This window comes from Calypte anna, chromosome Z (genome assembly GCF_003957555.1).
Source record: "Calypte anna isolate BGI_N300 chromosome Z, bCalAnn1_v1.p, whole genome shotgun sequence".
In the NCBI taxonomy this organism is placed as follows: domain Eukaryota; kingdom Metazoa; phylum Chordata; class Aves; order Apodiformes; family Trochilidae; genus Calypte; species Calypte anna.
Genome location: NC_044274.1, coordinates 49,962,388 through 49,986,965, shown reverse-complemented (window position 1 = coordinate 49,986,965; position 24,578 = coordinate 49,962,388). Strand labels below are relative to the sequence as shown.

The 24,578-nt window shown below is 39.0% G+C and overlaps 1 protein-coding gene across 2 annotated transcripts in view; it reads right to left on the bottom strand.

The window, feature by feature from the left end:
• The window catches only part of SV2C (synaptic vesicle glycoprotein 2C), a 79,781-nt gene that overhangs the window by 43,007 nt on the left and 12,196 nt on the right, over window positions 1-24,578 (bottom strand). For both annotated transcript variants that reach the window (XM_008503468.1, XM_008503469.1), the window contains exons 2-3: window positions 15,097-15,277; window positions 588-739 (exon numbers count right to left, since the gene is read on the bottom strand). In XM_008503468.1, coding sequence (XP_008501690.1) covers window positions 588-739; window positions 15,097-15,277 — 333 coding nt within the window. The remainder of the gene's footprint in view (window positions 1-587; window positions 740-15,096; window positions 15,278-24,578) is intronic.

The following is a 24,578-nucleotide window of genomic DNA, read 5'->3' as shown; positions in this document are numbered from 1 at the left end:
TTATTTTGTCTTATTTGCCTTCATTCACCTCAACAGCATTTCAGTGTGCTCTCTCTGTTCAATTACTCTGTTTCTAGACCACTAACAAATCTGCTAAGGATGAAATATTCAGCACAGCTTTATATTCAAAATAGCACTGTAAGCATTATGATGGAAGTTACTCTTCTTTCTCAAGAATCTATAATTGACATTTTCTCTCTGTTTCAAACTAAAAAAGCAAGCAAAATTTGACACAAAGCAATTTAAAATATATTTTCTCTGCTGCAAGTCTCCACATAAAATTCCACATTATTTTTTTCTCCAGATTTAAAAATAACTTCAATTATGTTTCAGAGTCCAGGTTTTCAGTAGTTTAAACAATCTGACTAAACATGAATATTGGCTAATTTTTACACCTTGTAAGACATTGTTTTTTATTTAGAGTACAACCTGTTCTCCTTTTTTTCCAGCACAAGGAATCAGTATTTTTCTTAACAGCAGAGTCAATATTTTGGGAACAGACACGAATTCCCCTTTTTAAATCATACTTGAGGAGCCTTGATTTCATACTAGAAGGACTAAGAATCCCAAGGAGATGTTTTTCTTACCGTAGTGAGGAATTATAGCCCAAGCCATTGCAGAAGCGTAGATACCGCCAATCATCCAAAACATACAGAGCCAACTCAGGTGCTCTCCTCTTTTCTCCCGAGCAAGCACTTCCGAAAAATAGGAGAAGACTGTTGGCACAGCTCCACCAATACTAAAAGGAAATACAGATCATGGATTAAGAGTGAGAGTAACTCATTGAAGTCTGAGCAGTCTCATAGGTGCAGTCATTGAAAACTCAAACTACAAGCAGATCTTCTGGCAAGTTTTTTTTTTCTCAGAATGTACCACGTATTGGGGAACTTTGAGAAAACTTTCACCAGTTTGGACAAAAATTTTGTCAAATATTTCCCTGAAAATTCTGCATAAAATTCAATGCATTAAGTGTTTCCAGGAGACTATCGCTGTGCAACACAAATCAGCACAAAGGGTTAACTTTCACTACTGCAAAATGCTTAAACCATGGCAGGCTACTGACATCTGTCAAAAGATACTGCTTTTAACTATGAATATTAGCTATTTTTCCAAAGAACAACACATATTTCTGTAAGTCTTACCTCCCATACTTTAGGTAATCAAGAAGTGATTAAATGCCAGCTACATTACGTATAATTTACTTCACTCATTTTTAAAAGGATGTTCTATGCAGTTCCACTGTGTGATTTCCTAAGACCATGCCAGGTTTTAATTATGTTTTTTATTAAAAGCCTATGCATTCATACAATGTTTTTTCATATGGTAAAAATAAACATTGTCTGAAGGTCTTAACAGAAAAAAAATTATATATCATTATCAGTGCCAGTCTAAGGGATTATCTTTTACTGTCTTTACCTCTTCAATAGTAATGCAAGCTGTCAGATGTTCCATAACAGGACAAGCCCTTGTGGATTGTACTTTTTCAGCTAAAGGAAATACCTGTGAAGCTCAAAGAGCTATTCTCTCATAACAGATTACATATTTTAAAGCAGTATCTTACTTAATATTCTTAACTGAATTTTAAAGATAACTGTGTATTTATGCTGTCATTTGGGAGCTGCCAAACTGAGCAAAAAGAAGGAATCTTGAAACAGATTAAGAGAAACATTAAAAAGGTGAATATGAATGCAGAAATGGTATTTCAATACTAAGAAAATTCAGTGCCATAGCAATAGAGTTTATTTTAAGAAATCTTCAGGTACAACGATGAAATACTGGATCAAGTTGTTATACTGCCTATGGGTTTACTGTTTTGTCACTTACTTACAGACAGCTCTTCAGGACATACCACTGGTGAACTCTTAGCTTTACAACATATCTCATAGTTGAGTGTGCCAGCTCTTGTTTTCTCTGTCTGTTCTGCAGAGGTTTATACCTCTGTGAATTCCTATAGGAAATTCAGGTAACAAGGACCATATCCCACTTCTTCTAATGGATGAAAACACTAAAAACCTTCATCAGTGATCTCCCCTGTGATGGGCAACAGGAGACGTTGTCCTCAGATGTTCTCTTACAAGCCTGAGGTGAGCAGTGGAAGGGTCATGGCCAGGGTGGAATGACAGCTCATTTTGCTGTGATGGAGAAGTCCTACTCAGAGATCTCCAGTTCCCAAAATATAACCAGAGTATAGCTATGATTTCTTGAACTGCAGAACTCAGGAAAAGCTTTGAATTGCAATTCCACAATATTGACCAAATACAGTACTCACAGATCTAATTAGAGTTCTTTTTATAATGCTGAAATGTCACTAACAGAACCAGAAACAAGGTCTTCCTCTTTCCTGCCTAAGCTGGAAGATGGGGAGTTATAGGTGCCTACTTTCAGAAAGACCTAAATTAGTAGATTGCTGATGGCAACCAGGTCAGTATAATTCATAATTCATGCAGTAATACCCTAACAAAAAAGCAAAATTTTTTTGTAATCAGTGCTTTTTTCCTTGATTGGTTCTGCTCACTAAGAATAATATAGGTACTGGTAAATAAATATATATTTGGTAGGTTTTCTGATCTGTTATCCAATCTGTTCTTCTAAATTTACAATTTTCTTCACTTCATATGTTTTTCATGAAGTACAGAATCTTCTCTTTATTTTATAATGGAGTTACTATGGTAGTAAGTATAGCCTGAAACCATCTGTGCTAAATAGCACAATTAATAATAAATCACATTTAACAATTTAGTAGTTTTCCTATTGCAAAGTGCTTGAAAACATTCTCTATAAAGGATTAATTCCAGGCAAATACAATTCTTATGAAATTCAAGACACAACATTTAATAATCTTGAAATCTCTGATGGATCTCCTAGGCTGGAATTCCAGTGAAGTAGGGCTTGTGGAAAATATCCAATGGGTGAAGTGACACATCCGTAGGTCATACAAGTGTGGGTGGGATGACGTTATAGGAAATGGGTGCATACTGCAAATGGAAAGAAGGTACCTTATCTTAATGTCATAAAATTAACAGAATCGTCACAAAAGACAGGAAAAAACACATCCCCTACCTACAATCATGAGCTAACTGTACCATGGACAACGTGAGGCTGACATTACTTTAGCTTTTAAAACTGATCCAGGTGGGTAGACTCATATGCTGCATCCTAAAAATTCTCCAAGGCTACTGAAGAAAAGTTGCCTGTACTGACCGATTTAAAAGGCCAGGTTTTCTAATAAATAGACCTTCTAGGCACATATAAGGAATTTTTGAGCCAGCAAACCAAAATATTCAATTAGGGTATGCAAATAAAGAGGAAAAAATCAGCTTTGGAAAAAAACCCCATCATTTCTGTTTTATTTGATGTAATTTACATTTCCATGAAGTCCTAATTGATCAAACAGTGAAAATTACTTGTCTGCTGTGTGAAGGAGAAATAAAGGACATATTTTCAACACCTGCTATTTAGAGTTGTAAGTCTCTTTCATGGCAACTGTGTAGTAAAGTGTGTTGTACACTTCACACCTTAAAAGGATGTGAATGGAAAACTTAGGTCTTAGCTAGTCAAATCCTTCCTTCTGGTCTCACATAAATGTGGAGTGATACTGCTAGAGTTTAAGATAGCAGTGCCTAAGTACCTAAGCATATTGCTCTTATGCCAGACCATCTCAGGCTGGCAGTAGCCATGCCTCCACTCCTTGTAATCTGTTGCCAAATGTGGAGCAGGAGGGAAGAGCTGGCAGAGCTACTATAGGTGTTATCACACCAAGCAACAATGAGCAAACTTCTTACAAACTGTATGGACCTAGAGACCATTTTTAAAGAGGAAAGAAATTTCCCTTAGGCTCTTGCAGAAATTTTAGTATGTGCTTGGGACCAAAGTAATTTACTATCATAGAATTAATGTTGTACTGGGTATATTGAACGTTGCTAGCAGAAGCATAAACTACTTCTCAAAGACTTGTTCAAGAGAAGACCAGAGCAACTCTGCCTCATTACATCACTCTCTTTTGAGGTTGTTTCACATACTTCAGTAGCCATTGCACATTAAGAATTAATTCACCAAAGTGTCATATAGAATCCCCTAACATGTCATCCTACACCTTTATGGAAGAATACACTTTCTATAGTCAAAAAAGCCCTCAGGTTAGATTCCACCTTCACTTACACTGATGTTAAGCCCTTAATTGCAGATTCATAGAATGCTTTCAGTTGGAAGGGACCTTAAATATCCTCTAGTTCCATAATTCCACCCCCTCTGCATAGGCAGAGACACCTCCTACTAATTCAGTGATTCCAGCTGAGCCTTTCTATTTATGGAATGAAAAGAATTTGGCATAAATGTCAGTAAAAAGACTGACAAATGTCAGTCATGATCTTTTTCAGTTATTTTTAATCTTCTATAATAAACTCCATCAGAATTAGCAGAACAAGAGCAGAATGCATACATTTTTGTGATTCTCTCAGAAACTTGTAGTTCAATTGGAAGGAATACCAACAAATCAACATATTGTTACTCTTTTTGATGAAAAAGATGAGTAAGTTTTGGAGCCCTAGGGGCTACTTCCATTTAAAAAAAAAAGAAAAGAAAGAGAAAGAAAAAAAAAATACTAGGCATGTAATTTGATGCTCCTGAAAATGTACACATTCCCCCTCAAAATTCTCATTTCACACTTACTTCTCATTTCGGAATTATCTCGGTAGAATCTTTCTAGCTACCTTTTTAAGTTTTGACTTCTTTCTGACTGTTTTCACTCATATGTCACCTCATATACACAAAGTCCTCCTGTGGCTGCTATCTATGCCCCATGGCTTCATTTAATTTCTGCTTAATGGCACCTCCTACATAGTTCAGTTTCCACTCAGTCTGCATATGGCTAGTGTTTTGGGTAGTAGGTCATATTTGCTCTGTTCTGCTACTTTTTTTGAAAAAAAAAAAGAGTTGTAGTGTTTCTTCTGTTTATTCACAAGGAGTGATGCCTTCTTGGCTGGAATACTGTTGCAATTTTAAAAAAAATATTTTAATTTCAAAAAGAACAACAGTTATTCAGGAGGAAATTACAGTATAGAAATTAGCAACTGATCTGATCCCACTTTCAGTGAAAGAAGGCTCAATTTCTGTCTGCAGAAAATCATCCACACTTAAAGCTATGCTTTTATAACAGTTCTGTACTCTCTGTGTACACTTTGTTGTGTGAAATTAAAGAGGGAGGTTGGGGGGAGGGGAAACCAAAAGGAGATTTAAGTAATGTACCCGAGGAGATTCCCTGAAACAAACAATAAGCTGAAGTGCATTTGCATTTTCTTTATTACCAACAAAGATGATAAATGTCTGCTAATCTATCTTCAGAGCAGTGAATCGTCACAATGGATTTTGGCAACTGAACAGTGTGACAGCTGGGAAGAAAACACTTCTGGAAGGCATTGAGAAATCTCTGGCTTTAGATAGAAGCCTTTGTTTATTTTCAGATTCACTAACCAAAGGTACTTGAAATGCAAACACATACAAGGAATAGATAATTAGGACAAAACCCCTTACAGAATATTAAACACACAAAGCAGGGTGGTATTCTTCTGGAACACCTTATCTTCTCTTTCAAACTTGGACAACATCCAGCTTGAAAAGGTGCATGTGTGAGGTGGCATTTGTAGATTGTCACCTTGCAGTTTTCAATTTTTAAAAAAGTGGTAGAGTTTAAAACACAAAATCAATGTTAACATCTTGAGATTTGGAAACAGCACACCACTGTCCAATCGCACCTACTCTTCCTCTTCTAATTAACTCTCTACTGTCACTGTCACAAGTGTTATTAAAAAACTTTTCTGTTGTTTTCCTTTCAGAACAGTCATTAGAGTGGCAAGTACCTAAGACTGAGCAGCCAGATTCATAGAATCACAGAATGGCTGGGTTGGAAGGTACCTTTAAAGACCACCCAGTCTAAACCCCTTGCAGTGAGCAGGGACATCTTCAGATTTGCTTACTCTCTCTCCAACCTGAGTGTTTCCAGGGAGGAGGCATCTTCCACCTCTCTAGGCAACCTGATCCAGTGCTTCATCACATTCATAGTAAAAAAATATCTTCCAAATATCTAGTCTTAATATACTGTCTTTCAGTTTAAAACCATTATCCTTTGTCCTACTGTTATAGGCCCTCCTGAAGACCCTGGACTTGCTATAGTCCTTCTTTAAGTATTTGAAAGACCTCACTAAGGTCTCCCCAGAGCCTTCTCTCCTCCAGGCTCAACAACCCTAACTGTCTTAGCCTTTTCTCCAGCCCTCTTAAAATTTTTTTGGCTCTCCTCTGGACTCATTCCAACAGGCCCATGTCTTTCTTGTGCTGAGGACTCCAAAGACAGATGCAGTGCTCCAAGTGGGGTCTCACCATAGCAGAGAAGGGGGGCAGAATCATCTCCCTTGACCGAGTGGCTTCCTTTCTTTTGTTGAAACCCAGTATAGCGTTGCCTTTCTGGGCTGTGAGCGCACATTGCCATCTCATCTCCAGCTTTTCATCCACCATCAGTCCCAAATCCTTTGACCAGGAGCTGATGTCAGTCCCTTCATCCCCCAACCTTTACTTTACTGATACTGGGGATTGCTCCAACTCATGTTGAGAATGTTGCACTTTTGAACCTCATGAAGTTTACATGGGCCCACTTCTTAAGCTTTTTCAGTTCCTTCTGGGTGGCATCCTATTGCTAAGGTGTTCAACTGCACCATGCAGCTTGACATCTACAAATTTGCTAATGGTACACTGAGTATCACTTTCTGTGTCACTGTTGAAGGTATTAAACAGTACTGGTCCCAATACAGAAGTCCACCAGGTTTGTCAGGCAGTGCTTGCCCTTGGTGAAACCATAATGACTGTCTTATATCACAGCCCTCTCCTCTATGTGACTTAGAATAGCTTCCAGGAGGATTTTTCACATGATCTTGACAGGCACAGAGGTGAGGCTGACAGGCTGGTAGTTCCCTAACTACCTTTCTACCCTTTTTAAAAATGAGTGCAATCTTCCCCTTTCTCTAGTCACGAGGCTCTTGCCCTGGCTGCCAGGACTTTTTAAATATCATGGAGAGTGTCTTGGCAACTATACCATCATATTCCCTCTGGACTGTGGGATGCATTTCCTCAGGTCCTGTAGACTTATGCATGTTCAGGTTCTTCAGATAATCATGAACCTTATCTCTTACAGTGAGAGAGACATTGCTCCCTACATACCTGTCTTGTGGTCCATCCACTGAAGAGGTGTGGGAAGAGAGTTTGCCAGTAAAAACTGAGGTGAAAACATTTTTGAGTACCTCAGCCATCTCCTTATCCACTACTGGCATTTTGCCAGTCTCACTCATCAGGGCATATGCTTTCTTTGACTTCCTTTTTTCTGGTTGACATACCTGTAGAAGCTCTTCATATTACTAATATTATTCTTTGCATCCCTTGCCAGGTTAAGCTGCATCTATGCTTTGGTCTTTCTGACCCCATTCCAACACAACCAGGCAATGTCCCTATACTCTTTTCCAAGAACACCCGTTGCTGTTTCTACTGCCTTTTCATTTCTAGCTTGCACCTTATTTTGATAAGCAGGTCTGAATTCAACCATACCTTCCTTGACTGGTTTCTTACACCTGAGGATCATGAACTCAGCTTGCCTGGTTCTCCCTGAGTACTGCTGGAGCAAGCCCTACAAAACTGCACCATGCTATAGACCATGCTTTGCTGATCATTCTACCTATGTTTAAACACAGGTGGCTCCGAACTGTATATACTACAGAAGCCATCTTTCAGGTAAACATATGATCTGTATGCTATTAATAAAAAGAGAGTCCTTGTGATAAAGATTCACATGATTATTTACTGAACTCTACAGTTCTAATAGAAGCTGAACTGACGAGTCAATAATTCATGCCCCAAATTTGCATTATTTTTATAAATCTAGTCAAATTTTATGTCTAATTCAAGCACATAATTGCAAAGAATTTGCCTGTGATACTTGTTCAGCTATGTGTATCAGATAAATTGCTTTCAGATCTGCCAGTATTTTTAATCACAAAATCATTCTTTATGAACACTTTCTTTTGCAGATTTTCTTCTTCGCTTTTATTGCTTTTTTAAAAAGTTTTTGCTTGCAGTGGGAGTCTGTGACAGACCAAGCAGGCAGGATGAAGAGACAGATGAATTACTTTGTAAGGAGGTGGGAGAAATTTCACAATTGCTAGTCCTGGTTCTCATGGGGGACTTCAACTTACAAGATGTCTGCTGAAAATACATTGCAGCAGAGAGGAGACAGTCAAGGAGGTTCCTGGAGTGTGTGAATGACTCCCCACTGGACCTGTTGTCCTGAAGGGCAAAGGAGTCCAGGAAGGATGGACATTCTTCAGTAAGGATGTCTTCAAGCTGCAGGAGCAGGCTGTCAACATGTGCTGAAAGACAAGCCAGCAGGGAAGAAGACCAGCCTGTCTGAAAAATGTTGAACTTAGGAAAAAAAAATGAGAGTTTTTGACTAAAACCCAACTAGAACTTAATCTAGCTACTGCCATTGAAATACAATAAAAATGTTTCTATAAATACATTAGCAATAAAAGAAAGTCTAAGGAGAATCTATATGCTTTATTGGATGCAGGGAGAAACATAGTGACAAAGCATGAGGGAAAGGCTGAGGTACTTCTTTCCTCCTTTCCCTCAATCTTTAATGGTAAGATGAGCTGTTGTCTGGGTACCCAGTACCCTGAGCTGGACAACAGAGACAGGGAGCAGAATGAAGCTGCCATAATCCAAAGGGAAATGGTTAGCTACATCACTTAGACATACAAAAGTCTATGGAGCTGGATGGGATCTACCAAAAGGTATTGAGAGATATGGTAAAAGTGCACACCATGACACTTTCCATCATGTATCATTAGTTCTGACTAACCAGACAGGGCCTAGTTGACTGAAAGCTAGAAAAAGTGACATCCATCTACAAGAAGGGCAGAAGGAGAATCTGGGGCACGACAGGCCTGTCAGCATGATTTTGCTGTCAGGAAAGGTTATGGAGCAGATCATCCTGAATGCCATCACACAGCACCTAAAGACGTTCAGGTGATCAGGCCCAGTCACTATACCTCCATGGCAGGCAGTTCCTGTTTGACTAGCCCGATCTTCCGAGGGCATGAGTGAAATGCTGTGGGTATTGTCAACTTAGATTTTAGTAAAGTCTAGAATCAAGTGGACCCTCAGTAAGTGTGCAGATGACTTCAAGTTGGGTGGAAGTATTGATCTCCTTGAGTGTAGGAAGTTTATGCAGCGGGATCTGGACAGGCTTGACTGATGGGCTGAGGTCAGTTGTAGGAGGTTCAACAAGTCCAAGTGCTGCATCCTGAACTTGGGTCAAAACCCCCTACAATGCTACAGGCCTGGGGAAGAGTGGCTGGATAGATGTCCAGAGGAAAAGGACCTAAGGATGTTGGTTGACAGGTGGCTGAATATTAGGCATCAGTGTGTCCTGGTGTTCAAGAGAGCCAGCATCCTGGCTTGTATCAGAAATAGTCTGGCTATAGGACCAAAATGCCTGGGCTGCCTCAGGCCATTAGTGGAGTTTTCAACTCCATGATTAACATATTCAAGAAGGGGAAGAGATTTTTCTCCACATCCCGTGGTGAGATGGCAACCTGTCCCCTGCATGCATGGAGCAGTCCCTTAAGGATCACGTGCTGTGGACCTGTCACCTGTGTGGAATGCCAGCAGAGCATCTTTGGACCTGCAGTCTGGGGAAGATCACGAAGCAGATGTTATGGACCTACAGCATGGAGGGGACTGTTCCTGAAGCAGTCCATGGCCACCTGCACTGGATCAGTTTGCTCCTGAGGAACCATGCTTTGCAGAAGGAACTCACGTTTGAAGAGTTCGTGAAGGACGTTCTTCTGTGGCAGGGACCCCACACTGGAGTAGGGAAAGCATGTGAAGAGTCCTTCACCCTGGAGAGGAAGGAAGGACCAGCAGAGAACAACCTGTGATGTTTGTACTGTAAACCCCACTACCTATTCCCCCATGCCTCTAGGGGGAGGAAGTAGAGACAGCAAGAACAAAGTAATTTGGGCCTGGGAAGAAGGGAGGGGTGGAGGAAAAGTATTTAAGCTCTTGTTTGTGTTTTCTCTTTGCTCTGTCTTGATTTGATGATAAATTAAATTAATTTTTCCCCAAGACAAGTCTATTTTGGTCGTAAGTGTAATTGGTGAGTGAATTTCTCCTTGCCATTCTGAAATGGGGGAAGGGGAGTGAGTGGCCAGGTGGTCCTTTTTTGTCAGCCAGGCACAAACCACAGCAAAGTGATAGGGTTTTAAACTAGGGATGCTGGGGGACAGGATCCTCAGGTCATTCCACACCCAGCATGTTGAGGACAGAACTACTAACAGAAGAGAATCACAGCACAACAATAAAGTATGTGTACTGGTGGATACAAGACCTGTCTGTAAGACTGCTTAAAAGCAGTCAAATGTCTCTATGCAAATGCACAAAGCATGGGGAATACATGAGGAGTAGCACATGCCTGCAGGGCTATTATGTTATTGGTATCACCAAGATGTCGTGGGATGGCTCCTATGGCTCCAAGCAATCATCTTCATGGGGGACTTTAACCACTCCAACATCTGCTGGGGGGACAACACAGCAAAGCCCCAGAATTTGGCCCACTCCAAAAAGAAACAGGAGAGCTGGTCATCCAAGATGCAGAGAAAGGCAAGGTACTCAAAGATTACTTTGCCTCAGACTTCACCAGCAAGGACTCTGGTCATACTCTGCATGTTATGGAAGCCAAAGAAAAGGGCTGGGAAAAGAAGATCCTCCTCACTGTAGATGAAGAGCAGGTTCAAGCCCACCTAAAGAAACTGAAGGTGAACAAGTGATAGGATTCACGTAGCTCCTGAAAGAAGTGGCAGAAGAAGTTGCAAAGCCACTGTCCATCATATTTAAAAAGTCATGGCAGTGTGGTGAAGTTTCTGCTAACTAGGAAAGGGGAAACGCAACCCTCATTTTCAAAAATAGAAAAAAAAACGAAAAAAACAAATTAAAAAATAGATCCAGGGAGCTACAGGCTATTCAGTGTCACCTCTGTGCCTGGCAAGATCATGGAGTAGATCCTCATGAAGGCTCCTCTAAGGCAAGCAAATAACAAAGGGGTGACTGGTGACAGCCAACACAGCTTCCCTAAGGAAAAGTTCTGCCTGACTAATTTGGTGGCCTTTTACAATGGGGTCACAGTCTTGGTGGAAAAAGGCAGAGAAACAGACATCATCTACCTGGACCTGTGCAAAGCATTTGACACTGTCCAGTATGATATTCTGACCTCTAAACTGGAACAATATGGATTTGATGGGTGGACCATTCATTGGATAAGGAACTGGATGGATAGTCACACCCATAGAGATCTGATCAATGACTCGGTGTCAAAATGGAGATATGTGATGAATGATGTTCTTCAAGGGTTGGCACTCAGACCAGTGCTATTTAACATCTTTGTTGGTGATGTGGACAGTTGAATCTAGTGCATCTTCATCAAGTTTGCTGACAACCCTAAGTTCTGTGCTTAAGTCAACACACTGGAGGGAAAGGATGCCATCCAGAGAGACCTTGACAGCCTTGAGAAGTGGGCTCATACAAACTGCATGAAGTTCACAAGGCCAAGTTCTGCACCTGGATTGAGGCAATCCCATGCATGAATACAGGTTGGAAGGAGAAAGAATTGAGGACAGCACTGAGAAGGACTTGGGGATGGTGGTGGACCAGAAGCTAAACATGAGCCATCAATATGTGCCTGCAGCCCAGAAAGCCAACCATATACTGGGCTGCATCAAAAGAAACATGGCCAGCTGGTTGAGGGAGGTGATTCTCCCCATCTACTCTGCTCTTGCGAGACCTCATCTAGAGTCCCATGTCCAGTTCTGGAGTCCTCAACATAAGAAAGACATAGAAGTCTTTGAGTGTGTCCAGGGGAGAACCACAAGAATGCTCAGATGGCTGGAGCACCTCCCCTATGAAGCCAGGCTGAGGAAGTTGGGGTTGTTCAGCCTGGAGAAAAGAAGGCTCTGAGGTGACCTTAAGTGGCTTTCCAGTAGCAGAAGGGGACCTAGAAGAAAGCTGGGGTAGGACTTTTTGTATGGAGGTGTAGTGAGAGGACAAGGGGAAATGGTTTAAAACTTGAAGAGGGGAGATTTAGGTTAGACATTAGGAAGAAATTCTTTCCTGTGAGGTTGCCCAAGGAAGCTGTGGCTGCCCCCACAGTGTTCAAGGCCAGGCTGGGTGAGGCCTTGAGCAACCTGGTCCAGTGGAAGGAGGCAGGAGAGTTGGAACTAGGTGATCTTAACGATCTCTTTCAACTCCAGCCATTCTATGATTCTAAGCAGAGGAAATGGCCTTAAGTTGTGCCAGAGGAGGTTTAAGTATTAGGAAAGTATTCTTCAACAAAGGTTTTGTCAGACACTGGAACACTTGTGTAGATAAGTGGTTGAGTCACTGTCCCTGGAGGTACTTAAAACCTGTGTAGATGTGGTGCTTAAAGACATGGTTTAGTGGTGGTATTGTCAGAGTTAGGTTAACAGTTGGAACTCAATGATCATAATGGTCCTTTTAAATATAAATTTTCCTATGATTCTATACTTTCAATTGTTTTCTGTCATATACCCACATCAGAGCCACAAGGATGGTGAAGGGTCTGGGAGGGATGACTTATGAGGAGGAGCATCTGAAGCTACTTGTCCCATTTGTAGAAAAGGAGACAGAGGGGTGACCTCACTGCAGTCTGCAGCTTCCTTAAGAGGAGAAGAGATGGGACTGGTACTGATTTCTTCACTCCTGTGACCAAAGACAGGACTTGGGGAAAGCTGAGTCAGGAGAGGTTTAGGTTAGATATCAGGAAAACTTTTTTCAGCCACAGGGCAATTGAGCAGTGAAACAGGCTCCCCAGGGAAGTGATCACAGCACCAAGCCTGCCTGAGTTCAAGAAGTGTTTGGATAACACTCTTGGGCACATGGTGTGATTCTTGGGATGCCCTACACAGGGACAGGAGTTGGACCCAGTGATCCTGATGGGTGCCTTGCAACTCAGCATATTCTATGATAACTTGTCAAGTCTTTCTCTTCCTTTCACATAATCTTCCTTTCCTCATGAGAATTCTGTTCTCTTCTTCTAAAAGCCTTAGGGAAGATCCCTTCTCTCACACATTTCCCAGGTTTACAGTAGTCAACCCTTATCCAGTTGCAAGAGCTGGCTATGTGGAAAGTTCAGGCCTTGCCAACTGCTTCCTTGGCTTGACTGAGAAGCCTATCTACCCTTTTGGCACACACTGTCAGCTTTGAAGCCAGTCACCTGCAGAGCCTGCATTAGCCTGCTGTGTGGAAACACTGATAGCCATTGGTGGGAGACAGCTGGGAGATGGAAAGTAATTAGAGGCAGCATGACTACAACCTTTTAAGGGTGAGGACATACAGGGTATTTTGTGAGAGATAGGACCCATATGGAGGTATAAAACACAAATATGAAGGCTCTACTCTTTCAAAGACCATTACTTATAAGCTGAGTACAGAATAGTACATGCTTCCTCATCCAGGACACAAATCTATCAGGAGTAAAGCTACAGACACTGTACATTACTGGAAAGGTACTGCTGCAGGTGGGAGGAGATCCTGCAGGCAAATTTGGCATAAGGCATTAAAAATACATATTTTGCCATATGCCCCAAGAAGAACAACCTGCATGAAAGCCAACAGTGTCACGAAACCCAAAAGTAAAACCTTTGTGGCACAAAGATGCAGAATCACCCTCATGAACTGGACAAGCTAAGCAGAAGTACAACAAGCTTCTGGACTTTGACAGGACCATGGAAGAGTTAGTGTCATGCAACAAGATCATTGTTTCTGCATGGACAGACCTAATATACAACCTGAAACTGGTGGTGACCTATGATATCAAAAATATGTAAAGCTAAATGGGATTTTTTTCCCTAATTTTTTAAAAGAAATTAGAGTAGTTGCTATCTTCTCTTGGTGTCCCTTAAAGTAATATCTGACAATTTGTTGACAGAGGAAAAAGCTTCTTCTAGCAAGAGGACTCCTCACATCTCCTTCGTCTCTCCCCTTTCTCTTGCATTGCTCTTCCTAAATTAGTAACAGTGCTTGGTGATATGGTAATTTCTTTTCATATTGTGTCCAGCCCTAACCTATTTCAGGTCAGTTCAAGGGGTTTCTAAATCCACAAACATCACACAATGGTGTTAGCCGACTGCGGCTACACAAATTAGAGCCAACAAACCATACAAGCTGTGGACTTCATGTGCATGGCTTGATGACACAGCCTACTGTGCTCTCACCAGCTTCCCTCCAGCATCCTAAGGACTGAAAGTGGCCTGAAATGGAATTGTAATTAGGAGTTTTGATTTGAATCAAGTAATTACCAAAAGTGCTAAACTAATCACTCTGCAGAGCACAGTACTTGATTATCCAAGGGTGCAGTAAAGGTAGAAGCTTCTCCATAATAATTTACTTGTGTATCTCAATCTCTGCTCTTTTAAGTTTAAATTTATAAACGTAATAGACCATTAAAACTATATTGAAGTTTTCCAAAACAGAGAAGTTATTTAAATGAAAACTAAAGCAAACATATGGTTACAGACAACTGGAGAGAGCAATAGCATCTGGTACACTCTAGGGCCCTGTTTCAAATTTGACAGTCTTGACTGCAGTGGTATTATAAACAATATTATGCACACAATGACTTTAGCAACTTTATAAATATTACTGAAATCTTACAGTATACCTCTCTGTACAACATTATTTTGCTAACTGAACAAACAATACATAGAGAAGCTGAGGCAGAAAAGAGTTAAGCAAGTGGCTCAAGTTCATGAAGCAAGTCTGTTGCAAACTAAGAACAGAAATCAACATCATAATTTGATGGGGGTATCTTTCCCCTAAAATATTCTTCCCCTTTGGGTTGTTATTTAGGAATGTGGAAGCTGCCTCTTTTAATTCCCTTGCCTCTGACAAAGACTAAATTTCTATATTAAATACTGAATTTTTGCAAACAAGGAAATTTTATTAGCACACAGAATTGTGGAAATGAAGAAAACCAGAGGAGCTTACCCAAATCCAGAAAATAAGCGACAGAAGAGGAAGAAGCCATAGCCCTGGACAAACGATGAAAGGAAGGCAAAGAATCCATTGACAGACATGCATATCAGGAGTGACTGTCTCCTTCCCACCTTGTCTGCCAAGCCTCCCCAGAAGAACGCCCCCACCATCATCCCAAGGTATACTATGCTACCTGCAATACACACAAAAAAAGATGTTTTGTGAGCTACAGAATTGATCACAATTGACCACACAAAACCCAAATCTTCTGTATTTACAAAACAAACAGGAGAGAGGCTATTTCATTGTTTCTCACTGAATAGAAATTACATGATTAGCTTTAGTAGGAGAAGAAATTTCCTACTGTGTCTTCATCTTCTGTTACTAGACACACCAAAGCTTAATATAATTATTAAATCAGGTGCCTCAAGCTAATTCAATGTAAAAAAAGGCTAATTAGACTGGATGGGAGAAAGAATGCCATTATTTCATCAGTAATAAACTGCATTTGTGTTAAATACTGCAAAAAATATAACTTCACCTACATAACAAGTTTTTCTGAACAGTTCTACAGAACAAGCACTCCTGCTAGGGATTAATCAGTGAGTATAAAATCTGTTAACTCTAAAGAAAACTGACTAAGATACTTTCCATTTCAGACCAATAGAATAAAAAATGTCCAACTTGATCAGTTTTTTTCTTTCTTCCTATTTCAGTCTACTGCTTTATTTAAAAAGACACTGTCCTGTATATGGAAAACCACTGAAATGTTTTGGTTTGCTGTTTTTTTTCCACAGGATTTTAAACACGCATTAAAATTTAGCTAAATATTTTTAAATTATATAGGTAGAGCTATTCTGAGGTGACTTGTTTTATCATTAATGATGTTTTCAATATGAAGTCCATTCCCAAAGAAAGGTTCATTGAAATACTTAACATGTAGACCATTTCCTTTCCAGACACATACCCTCTGTGAGACGCTTAGCAAAGATGCACAACACATTGAGCAGACTGTCAGAATAAGAAGTAATTTCCAGCTTTGGACAGAACAAACCAGATTTGTATTTTATTTGATATGTGTAAATCTTTTCAATCTTCTTTCTTACTGAACTTCCAGGATTGTGTTTTATCTACCTAGCAGTTGCTACCAGCTTATATGTCCGCTACAGTGCAGGAAACAGCTAAGATAATAGCAATCCTTGTCCCACGTCTCTTTTTGATCAGCTACAAGAATGAACAAATTCCCCAGAAATTGCTATGCTTTATTTGCTGTTATATAAAATTCTGGCCTCCACAAGGATTACCTCAGCCCTGCAGAAGGTGGGAAGGGAAAGAAAGCTGAAGGAAAACCCATTTAAATACCTGGGCTTGGTTAACTTCATGCTAACACAGAGGTCACTCACTAGAATTTCCATTTTTTAAAGTTACAGATGTTAACATCTTAAGTGCTCGTATTTTTGGAGAGTCTCATGCACTGCAAAATGTCCCTCTTCTCCCTCATGTTTTGTACAAGTAGTGTCCACTCTGCTTCTTTATGAGACACCATTGTAAAACTTTTGATAGAGGACACATTGTGTTAAATGTATATTAACAAGATAGAGAGTTACATTTTCTTGAGGTGAGTGTGCTGGTTTTATCAATATTCTTTACCACTGATGGTGACCAGTATCAGCAGCGAGGTCTTTTATGCAGCTGCCTTTTTAGCTAACATATAATAAAGCACAGAATATTTCTAGACTCACTGTCTTCTCTCAGGGTAGAATCTATTACTGCTTATCACATGAATATTACCTATCTCTTTACCTAAGAAAGAGCAATAAGCTCCTTAAGAACAATAGTGAAATGCCTTCTCAAAACACCTTTGAGTGTCAGTGGACATTTTCCAGCTATTACTGGGATCTTAGTCTTCAGCCAAAGGATATTGGTGAGAATGTTGGTAAATCCTGATTTTGCAGAATTACTAAAATATCTTTGTTCTTTTTCCTCTTAAACCAGGAAGGACTCAGACACTACCATATTCTTTTTAGAGGTGTCTAGCAACATACCTTTATTGGATAGCTCCTTCGCTATGATTAGAATTGTTTATACCAAAAATGAAGGTTTTTCTGAGAATGCACAGGCAGTCAGTGTGATTTCTGGTACTGAAGAGACAAAGCTCATCAAGTAGCTTACCATATTCACTCAGATACTTTAAGGTCTTTCCTGTGAGAAAGGTTATTGTATTACACTGAAGGTAGAAACTACCTGCAGGCAGAGCCTGTTCTTGCTTGTTACAGGTAATTGAAAGAACTTAGCAAAAATAGTTCAGTAGCTGCATTTCCATCACCAGCAGATTTCAAAAAAGTTAAATAAAATTATTAATTTTTACTTTTAAAATTAAGTTTACCTGGTTTTCCCAGTCACAGACTGTTAGGGGTTCGAAGGGACCTTGAGAGATCCCCATGCCAGAGCAGAACCACCTAGTGTAGCTCACACAGGAATGCATCCAGGTGGGTTCTGAATGTCTCCAGAGAGTGAGACTCAACAACCTCACTGGGCAGCCTCTTCCAGTGTTTTGTTACCCTCACAGTGAAAAAGCTTTTCCTTATGTTTACACAGAACATACTATGCTCCATCTTGCACCCATTTCCCCTTGTCCTATCATTGGACATCACTGACAAGAGCCTAGCTCCATCCTCCTGACACTCACCCTTCACATATTTGTCAAAATTAATGAGGTTGCCCCTCAGTCTCCTCCAACTTAAAGTGACCCAGCTCCCTCAGCCTTTCCTCATAATGAAGATGTTCCACTCCTTTAATCATCTTTGTGGTTCTGTGCTGGACTCTTTCAAGCAGTCCTTCTGGAACTGAAGGGCCCAGAACTGTACAGAATATTCCAGATGTGGCTTTCCCAGGGCAGAGTAAAGAGGGAGGATTACCTCTCTCAATCTACTAACCACTTCTAATACAACTCAGATTGCCATTGGCCTTCTTGGACACATGGACACATTGCTGGCTCACGGTCATCCTTCCATCCACCAGCACCCCAGGTCCCTTTCTTCTGGCTCAGTCCCCAACCTGTACTGGTACCTGGAGTTGTTCTTTCCCAGATGCAAGACTCTACACCTGCCCTTGTTGTAATTCATTAAACTTTTCCCAGCCCAACTCTCCAGCCTGTCAGGTCCCTCTGAATGGCAGCACAGCCTTCTGGGGTGTCAGCCACTCCTCCTAGCTTTGTGTCACCACCAAACTTGCTGAGAAGACACTCTGTCCCATCAGCAAGGTCATTGATATAGATATTGAACAGGACTGGACCCAGAACTGATCCCTTGGGGACTCCACTTGTCACAGGTCTCCATCTGGACTCTGCACCACTGATCAACACTCTTTGGGCTCCATTGTGCAGCCAGTCCTTAATCCATCTCACTGTCCAGTCAGCATTCACTTATCCTGTCAACACTCTAACATTAGAAATACTCAGAGAAGGAAAATTGAAGAGTTTTATATTTTTTTATGTAGAAAAATTTTACATATTTTTTGCAAATTATCTTTATTTTACCAAGTAGCTATTTTCCTCATGATTGACAGAAATATCAAGAGAGGATGAAAAGAAAAAAGTGTCCAAGTCTCAGAAGTTTACATTAACCTATCTTTTTTGATAGAATGTCCTTTGGGCATCATGTTGTGCTTTGGCCTCTCTTATACCCATTTATTTCTCCTGAAGAGCATTAAAAAGATGCTGCTAAAAATAATATGTTCCTACCATTAAACTGCTATAAATAAGCTGGACTTAAAGATGGACCATCACCTTATTTTTCCCATTATATTAAGTTTGATTTTTTTTTTCCTGTTTGCTTTGCTTTGCAAACCCTTCACAAGCTCTCTACTTCACCAAAGATCTGCATCACTTTGATCCTGGATGAACTGCAGCTGCTACAAATTACACCTATTTCATTGTATTTTCGTGACTCTTTTTTTCATGTTTTCTGTCTCTCCTTATACAGAACTTAACCCTGCCTGCAGTCCATAAAGGAAGTTCCCTTCCCCTCAACTTTCAAATCATTCTTTAAGTTCTTTCCCCTCTGTGGCAATATTCACAGTGAGCCATAAAAGTGGCAGATAGCAAATGAGAACTCTATGAAGAGTTAAAGCAACAACCACTGCCAAACAAATGCCAGTAAACAATTACATCTAATTATAATTTTATCTTTCGTCATCCCTTCTTTTCCAACCTTTGTAGCTCCTTGTTTATTATATCATGCTACTGCTCAGAACATAAAGGAAAACACTAATTTTTTTTGCATATTTCATAAATAATACATTATTTTTGCATAAATTTGTTTATGTGAAAATTAAATATCCCATGGTTGGTCAGACTTTGCTTCTTTTTCTCATTATGTTTAAACAGTAGTCATGAAAACTACAGTTGTATGAGTGCACATATATGTGCACAGACCTTACTCTAGGATGTCATTCTCGGGGTGGTATGTCCTTTTTGAGAAATTACTAATAAAGCAGAACAAAAAGCTGCTTTTCTTTTAGAGGCACACTGTGCCTCTACAGAGGCACAAGGCACACGCAGATGTGACATACAATATGATGATAGGAACATACTTTTTAAAATTAAAGTTTATTTTAAAATAAATACATACATGATCATTCACTGAGGTTCAGTTAAACAGTATGTTACTCCTTGTGCTGCCATAACTTCATTACTTGCCACTGCTTTTTGCAGTTCATACCCTATTATCTGAATGATTTCCAAACCCTTCTGAGAAACCAGTCTGTGAGCATACACTTCACTGGGAAAAAATAAAAGGCAGTTATATCCTTGTAACAGAGAGACTCAGAATATGGGACCCACTGACAGCTGTCTTTTGCTTTAACACACCTAAAATAAATAGATATAAAACCAGCCCAAAGTTGTTTTCTTCCTGTTGTGTTGCTTAGGTCATTTGTCTGAGTACTGGCATTTGTCATGCCACTGGAAGTACTCTCTTTAAAAAAAAGACTCTAAAAATAAGATTAAAATATTACCTTTATTTTGGAAAATGAGATTATAAATGTGTTTCTAAGACAGCTCCAAGAGGAGAAAAAGTCATTTCATAAGAACATGCTATTGTTCAGAACATAACAATTCATAGTGAAAATCTCTAATGCCTTTAAGTAGCATAATGAGTAAAAATATTCTGATTAATCTTAGTTTTAACTGTGAAAAACAGTATATTCAGAGTTTAAAGATCATAATCTGTCAGAACCAAAATTAAAATCTGCTATTAGTTTCTTTGATCACAAAAGACTTTGCAAAAAATCACAACTAGCTTCAGTCACATGTAATGAGTAATTGACTTTATAAGAGGAAGTAACTAAAGCTAAGACTTTTTCAGTAAGACAACAAATACAAGAACATTGTAATAACTCTGGAATTTGCAGGACTCCATTTTCCAAGACCTTCTGTCTTTGGATGTCCAAAAACATCTGAGTAGTCAGAAAATTGGATCTACAATTCTTATTATAAATTTAGACATAATTTGTCTTATTATTCCATTCATCTCCTCAGAAGTACTAACACTGACATTCTTACATAAAGAACTTCCACAAACTAATAATCCTGCATAACTATTTCTTCTTTTGTCTAAAATGTGCTTGACATAGGGAAGCAACAAACTCTGTATCTATGGAACTGTAAGCTTTTAAGGTGTAGATTTAAGAGGTTAAAGGAATAAAACATCAATTGTTAAGCCATCTGAAAAAAAATGATGGGTCCTCTTTTCCAACAAATGTATGAGCCAGCGACCATATTAACTAACATTAAAAATTTGGATGAGTCTTTGCAAGTTCAAGACTTCCCAAGCCATGGATGTTCTTTATCTAAATGTGAACTGTTTCCTACAGCAATCATTTTGTGTCTTAACTTCAGATGTGAAATGATTGCTCTTGCCTGATAATATGCAATATATGCAAATCCCCAAATACCACAGTGTAACAGGCTCTTCCTATTATTAATCTTCAAGCTAATCCACTCCTCCCACATTCCATTTCAAAACAGCTACAGACAGTCTTCAATCTGCAGTTTCATACTGTCTAGTGAAGATGATTAATTACACATTCATTTCAAAGCTTTTTGCTCCTCTGCTTAATACATATTTACAAACACTGACATTGTACTTACTATTACACTATTTAGAATTTATTGATAATGGTAATATGGTATATCTGTCTAAATACATAAAAAGTATAAAGCTATTTTAAAATAAATGTTGAAGCTCTTCAGTCTCAATATAAAAGTTTGTCCAGAGTCTATCAAACTGCAATGATTCTTAGACCTTCAAGCATGACTTAGAGTTGTGTAACCCGGATGCTTAGTTCTGTAGTGGTAATAATTTCAAACTGACAAGACATGACAGGCTATTGAGCTTTTGCATATTCTGTTATCTGCTTAGTGCACAAGACATTCTGGATATCTTCCACAGTCAGTAGAAAAGGACACCATATCAAGAAAAAGGAAGATAATGAATCCCAGCAAAATCAGTGAAAAAAAAGAACAGGCTCTTCTCCTTTTCTGGAACATGCTGAAAAATACAGAATCATTAATATTTTCATGAAGGCAAAAAAACAAAAAAAAATTGTTTCCATCCAAAGCAATTTTAAAAAGACATTTATGAATTTCTAAAAGTCTGTTTCTCTAGTATTTACGTACAACAGCACTCAAGAAAATCTGCCACTATAAAGGCTACCAAAAGTACATAGTATTTAAGTAACAGTTCAAACTAATCAAATAAAACCAACAAAATATATAGTGCCTGAACTCCATCAACAAAAAAACCCAAAGTAAGCACCTCCTTATATCACTTTCAGAAAATAGGACCCCAAAACAAACAAACAAACAAAACAACAACACAAAACAAAGAAAACCCACTCCACAGTCTTTTTCAGGAAAACAACTTGCATATGTTTTCAAATCATGAATCTACTCCAGTGTGTTGTCCACCTGAGTGAAATTCCAGAGATGAAAACTCATAGCTGGAAAGGTTGGATCTAAGGTTTTCTGGTGCTATAAAAGAAATACCATCCACATTAAAGTCAAAGGGTCCCACAACAATCCTTTATTCAAATCCCATTCAGGTTTTAGGTTTTTTGTTTGTTTGTTTCCTTTGGCATACTTATGTTGAACTTACATGCCTAGTATATCTACTTCTGGGTTTTTTTCCTACATTTCAGGTGTGAGATTTAGAACCCACAGTGTTTGCCATGTAAGGCTCAGTGTAATTCCGTCAGGAAAAAAAAATGGCCTTTTTGCCACTTTGTTTCCTCTCATTGGGCTAATATGACAAATTCTGGTTTATGTACTAAGTGTAGAAAAAGATGATTCATCTCTGGACCTTTAGATTAGCTGTCAATTTTGAAAAAACTAGTATTTTCTTGCTTTAAGAGACTATATGCTACTAACTGTCCTCTCTGTTGTAGACGTTTACCTTATACCTAATATTCCCACAAACTCCCACAATGAGTTTCCTGTGTAACCAGATATTATTTTAATTGAAACATTGTAATAACAAAAGGGATAACCATTCCTGCTTTTCTTCAGATCCATATTAGATAAATTAATAACGCATAGAAGAAGCTCCAGTAACTGCAGAGATTGTGAGAGGTAACAGACTACTTGTCTGTATTTTCTGATAAGGCAGGAAAAATTGAGATTATGGTAAATCATTACCTTTGCAGTACATTGTCATCATCATTTCAGCTTTAAGAACCTTGTAACATCAATAACTAGATCATTATAAAAAGTATAATCTACTATTTAAAAAGCACCATCTACTACCAGATGCTAGTTTATTTTTTATTTATTCACTAACAGATTTCTCAGGATAAAAAAAAATTATTAGAATTATTCCTTTTTCCTCATTAGAACAATTCACAAGCCAAATCCTGGTCATGATTATTGCAGCACAGCAACACGCTGCTAATTCCTTACTACTATTGCTTGGCGAGATAAACCAACAATGTACTGTAGAGAAAAAAAACCAATAGGGCTGCTTTCTTGATACTCACTACAGAAACAATTAATAAGCATTAAAATTTAGAAACACATGGATGTAATAACTAGCTAACATGGTATTTTTCTTCTCACATATACACTGTTTTTAGATGATGGTAGCTACCAATGTGCAGTACAGAGCACAGGCTTTATCAAAAACTCTAGTAATCCCAGCTGATGACATGAAGCTGTGGACAGATTCTCCAGGTGCTATCACTGAACATGCTATTTGCACTCTATCTTCTTAGATCCAACAGTTCTCTTTGGCATTAGTGAGAAAATCCTAGCAGACAAGCTCCAGATAAACCACACCTAGTTAAGCTATACTAATACCCCTAATTCCTGTTTTCTTCCACTGCAACTGTGGAGGTTCCTCTGGATTTTTCTGCTTTCAGATTTAAATGCTAAATTCAATGCACTCTTTGCCCATCTCTCAATTGACCCTGTCATGCTAGAAATTGCTGTGACTTTGCAATTTGAAATGCACTTCTGTGGCAATCCTGGGAATCAGAATGATTATAAATGCTGTATATGATCGAATGGTGCATGGCACTGTGCAATAACTAGAGATTAATTAAATTTCAAAGCTAAAAAATGTATTTCAGTAAAGCTTTAAATTGCCTACAGAGTCATCTACATTATCATCTCAATTCGTATTAAAACCGTTCGTTTTGGCTCCATGTCTTATTGCTTGAATGTTTATTTATTGCTTGCTTTCCTGCTTCTGACTCTGTGTTAGTGCTGAATTTAAAAAAAAAAAAGCCAATGTATACGCACCTACACAGATAACTGATACCTCCTACTCAGCAAATCAAAGCACATGATACTAAGAACCAATTAGTAAAATCATGTTCCCAGAGAAGGGATCTGTACAATATTAAACCTGACACTTTATTATTTCTTCAGTGTTATATAAACCACTGTCTCCTTCCTGTAACTATATTCCAGTATTTTGTGAACTTTTTTCCTTGTAAGTACAAGAAATTTTTTTTAAAGTTTTTTTCAAAAAGGTGGTGGAAGAGAAACTATACCAAAAAAACCCCAAACAAACAACACAATCAACCACCACCACCAAAACAACAACAAAACCCAAAACCAAAGAAACAAACAAAAAACCAAAAATGTCAAAACGAAAAGCTTTCCACTGGTTTCAGAAAAAAAGGCATTAAGTGAGGCTTAACTTCATTGGGAACAAGTTGCCTGTATAAAAAAGGGTCTGAATCACACATGTTTCCTGAAGTGCCTGACAAGAGACCTGGTCTACCTCACCTAACACACAACAGGGTACGAGTGAAAAAGGCAACTTCCATTGCTAGTGGTTCCACAGCTTCTTCCTGCTTTCCCATGTAAAGTCATTAAAATAGACTGACTAATCCAATGTCAGAATGAAGAATAACAGATCAGTATAATCCTCTGATTGTTGCCAATACACCTGCAGGTGCTGTTGATGCTAAACAGGCTTTTTAATTACATG